This window comes from Acinonyx jubatus, chromosome F2 (genome assembly GCF_027475565.1).
Source record: "Acinonyx jubatus isolate Ajub_Pintada_27869175 chromosome F2, VMU_Ajub_asm_v1.0, whole genome shotgun sequence".
NCBI classification, from domain to species: Eukaryota; Metazoa; Chordata; class Mammalia; order Carnivora; family Felidae; genus Acinonyx; species Acinonyx jubatus.
This window is the reverse complement of record NC_069394.1, coordinates 455,983-459,166: the sequence shown is the minus strand read 5'-3', so window position 1 is coordinate 459,166 and position 3,184 is coordinate 455,983. Positions and strand designations below refer to the sequence as shown.

General features: G+C 58.5%; 1 protein-coding gene across 1 annotated transcript; it reads left to right on the top strand.

Moving 5' to 3' along the window:
* Positions 1-5: 5 nt before the first annotated feature.
* LOC113600503 (translation initiation factor IF-2-like) lies at positions 6-1,095 on the top strand. Its single transcript, XM_027063603.2, has 2 exons — positions 6-689; positions 773-1,095. The coding sequence occupies exons 1-2, from the start codon at positions 36-38 to the stop codon at positions 947-949; spliced, it is 831 nt and encodes a 276-aa protein (XP_026919404.1). The 5' UTR covers positions 6-35; the 3' UTR covers positions 950-1,095.
* The last annotated feature ends 2,089 nt before the right edge of the window (positions 1,096-3,184 follow it).

Sequence of the window (3,184 nt, the reverse complement as noted above, 5' to 3'; positions counted from 1 at the left end):
GGCGCCGAGCCCGAGCTGCGCGGGGAGGCGACGGGATGAGCAGGGCCGCCGCGCACGGTCCCGGCCCGGCGCCCCCTCCCCGGCCGCGCGCGCGCGCGCGCCCGCCCACCTGGCAGTTGGAGCCGGCTCGTGGGGGAACCGCACCGCGGCGGACGCGGCCCGGCCGGACCCGGAAGCTGAGCGCCCGGGTTCCGGGCTCCCGCGCCTGCGCAGCGCCGCGGCGGCAGAGTGGCTGCGCGCGCGACAGCGACCCCCGGTGGCTAGGGGGTGGCAGGGCAGCCTCGCGGCTCTGCTCCGAGGCTCTGCGTCCGGAGCCCCGAAACCCCGAGCTCGCTCTGCGCTCGGCTCCCTGGAGAAGCCGGCGGCGGAGTTGGAAACGGGGCTGGGGGTGCGGCGGCTCAGGGCCCGCTGGGCCGGGGGCCGCTCTCCCCGACGCAGGGTGGGGTCACCGAGGAGGGTCTAGGCCGCAGGAAGAGGCGACTTGCTCCCACCAAGCCCGCGTGGGCGAGACGCGGTGCCCGGGTGGGCCAGGAGAGCCTCGCGGTGTGGAGGCCGTGAGGGAAGACATGCGCCCAGTGAGGCTCTCGGCAAGGGCCGCGGCGGCCCGAGCAGTCCGGGGATCGGGAAAGCTTCCCGGAGAGATGACTGGCCGCGTCCCTGCCGCCTCCCGAGGAGGTCTGGCCCTGCAGGTATGCCGGTCCGCCCCCTACAACGTGAGCGCTCGCCCCAGGGCAGCGATTTTCGCCCTTCCCGTCCTCTGCTCCCTCCCCAGGCCCAGCACAGTTGCCCACGTGGAAGACTCTGGAGCCACGACCAAGCACAGCTAACGGAGATGTCTCCTCGCTTGGCAGGGACTCGCCCTGGGTACCGTTGTACAGACCTGGGACTTAGGAATGGAATAATAAGAAATAAAACAAGTAAGGGGCGTCTGGGTGGCTCAGTCTGTTGACTCTTGATTTCGGCTCAGGGCATGATCAGAGTCATGGGATCCAGCCCCAAGTCCGGCTACGCGCTGAGCCTGGAGCCTGCTTGGGATTCTCCCCCGCCCCTCTCCCGTGCTCCTGTGTGTGCTCGTGCGCTCTCTCTCTCTCTCTCTCTCTCGAATAAAAATTATAATGAGTAAAAAAAAAAAAGGAAGTATAGTTACACCCAAGAAAATGACATAGAAACATGGGTTTATGTTGCACCCATATCTGCCCACTTGCTCGTGTCAGCAACAAGGCTGACCCTTTTGTAGTGGACAAAGGGGTCACTCGAATGCCCAGGCAGGCGTGTGACCCCTGAGCCACACCAAACCCCCTTTAAAGGTCATAAGAAAAACTGTAGCCGGGACACTAAGTTTTGGCATCTCTGTCAGATGGGCACAGTCATGGTGCCCACATCATAGGACGTCTGTGATGATTGAAAAAATCAGGGCCCACAGAACCCTTGGACTGGAGCTTGGCACATTGGAAAATGCCCTAACAAATGAACAAGAACTCATCTGTGAGAGTGGTGGTCAGTGCAGAGAGGGCTGGAGATCCTGAAGGAGCACAGTCCCGGGGAGGGCAGCGGTGGATAGGATGAGGCTCCATCCCAGTCAGAGGAGAGGAGAAGGTGGGCAGCGGAACCAGGAGGTTGCAAGGTTGGCAGTGGGAAGACAGAGGTGAGCCTGCCTGGTGGATGTACTTTCTCAATGAGAGATGAAGGTAGGGGCCCATCAGCAGATCTGGGGCTTGAAGTTGCTGGGGAGGGACCATGATGGGCTGAAGAATCGTCCAAGGCTGGCGGGGGGGGGGGGGGCGGGGGGGAATGCCAGTACAAGCCCTGGCCTTGCCCTCTGACCCTGAGCTTGGGCCCTGGGGCTAGTGGACACTACAGGCCATGCTCTTGCTCCTCTGAGGCAGCGCTGTGCTGGGAGTCAGTGGTTTTTCTGCACCTTCCGTCCGTGCCAAGAGGCCATCTCCGTGTTGTAGACCAGGTTTAGGAGGAAGGTGGTAGTTCCCACATTTCTCTTTTGTGCTGTTGGTGAAGACTCTTGGAGAATCAATACCTCTTGGAGAGGCCGGAGCGTCTGTCTACCGGGGTCAGGCCCGGGAGTTCTCAGATATGGCCTTTTCTGCCTGCTTTGCCACAGATTACTGGCATGCAGCCTCCACCTCCCTCCAGCACAGGTGGACCCACGGAGCGTAACATAAGACTGACTTCTACTCTCGCGCTTTTGTGTCTGTGTGTGTGAACAACAGGCCGAATCTGATGTCCCCTGGACCCCTTCCTCTTTTTGGTCTTTCCTCCCACCTCCTTTCTGCTACCTGGAAAGTGCATTTAAGGGCTAGAGCTCTGGCAGCCATTTTGGACTGTGAGGGGTGTTGTGGATTGAATTGTGATCCCAAAAAAAGATATGTTGGAAACCTAACCCTCGGTACTTCAAAATGTGACTTTTATTTGGAAATAGAATCATCGACAGATGGAATTAGTTCAGATGAGGTCATACTGGAGTAGGCACGCTGGTAATTGGTAGAACTGGTGTCATCAGAAGAGAAGAGATACAACAGAGAAGGTCACAAGATGGAGGAAGACTGGAGCTATGCCTGCTACAAGACCCAAACCACACGTGGCCGCCAGAAGCCAGGACAGCCTCATGGGATAGATTGTCTCTAGAGAGTTGAGCAGCAGGGGCACCTGGGAGGCTCAGCTGGTTGAACATCCGACTCTTTATTTCACCTGAGGTCATGAGTTCAAGCCCCGCGTCGGGCTCTGTGCTGATAGTACAGAGCCTGCTTGGGATTCTCTCTCTTTCTCTGCCCCACCCCCACGTGTTCACTCATGCTCTCTCAAAACAAATAAACATCAAAAAAATAGTTGAGAAGGAGCACGGCTTACGGACACCTTGAATTTAGACTTCTGCCTCCAGAACTGTGAGAAAATAAATTTCTGTTGTTTTAAGGCACCTAATTTGTGATAGGCTGAGCTACAACCTTAGGGGACTACAAGGGTCTGTGAGGATGGACACTTGGGCCGAGGACAGCGCAGCAGAGTCAGAAGGGGCTGGGGCCCCGCTGATCACGGGCTGTCACATACGCGGGTCCGACTACCTCCAAGTAGTGATAAACCCTCGTCTCTGTGAGCACGGTGCTTGTTTCGGCCCTTCTGTGAGAAGTAAACAAGTCTGATTCCTGATTGGAGACCGGGTCCCCCTGCTACC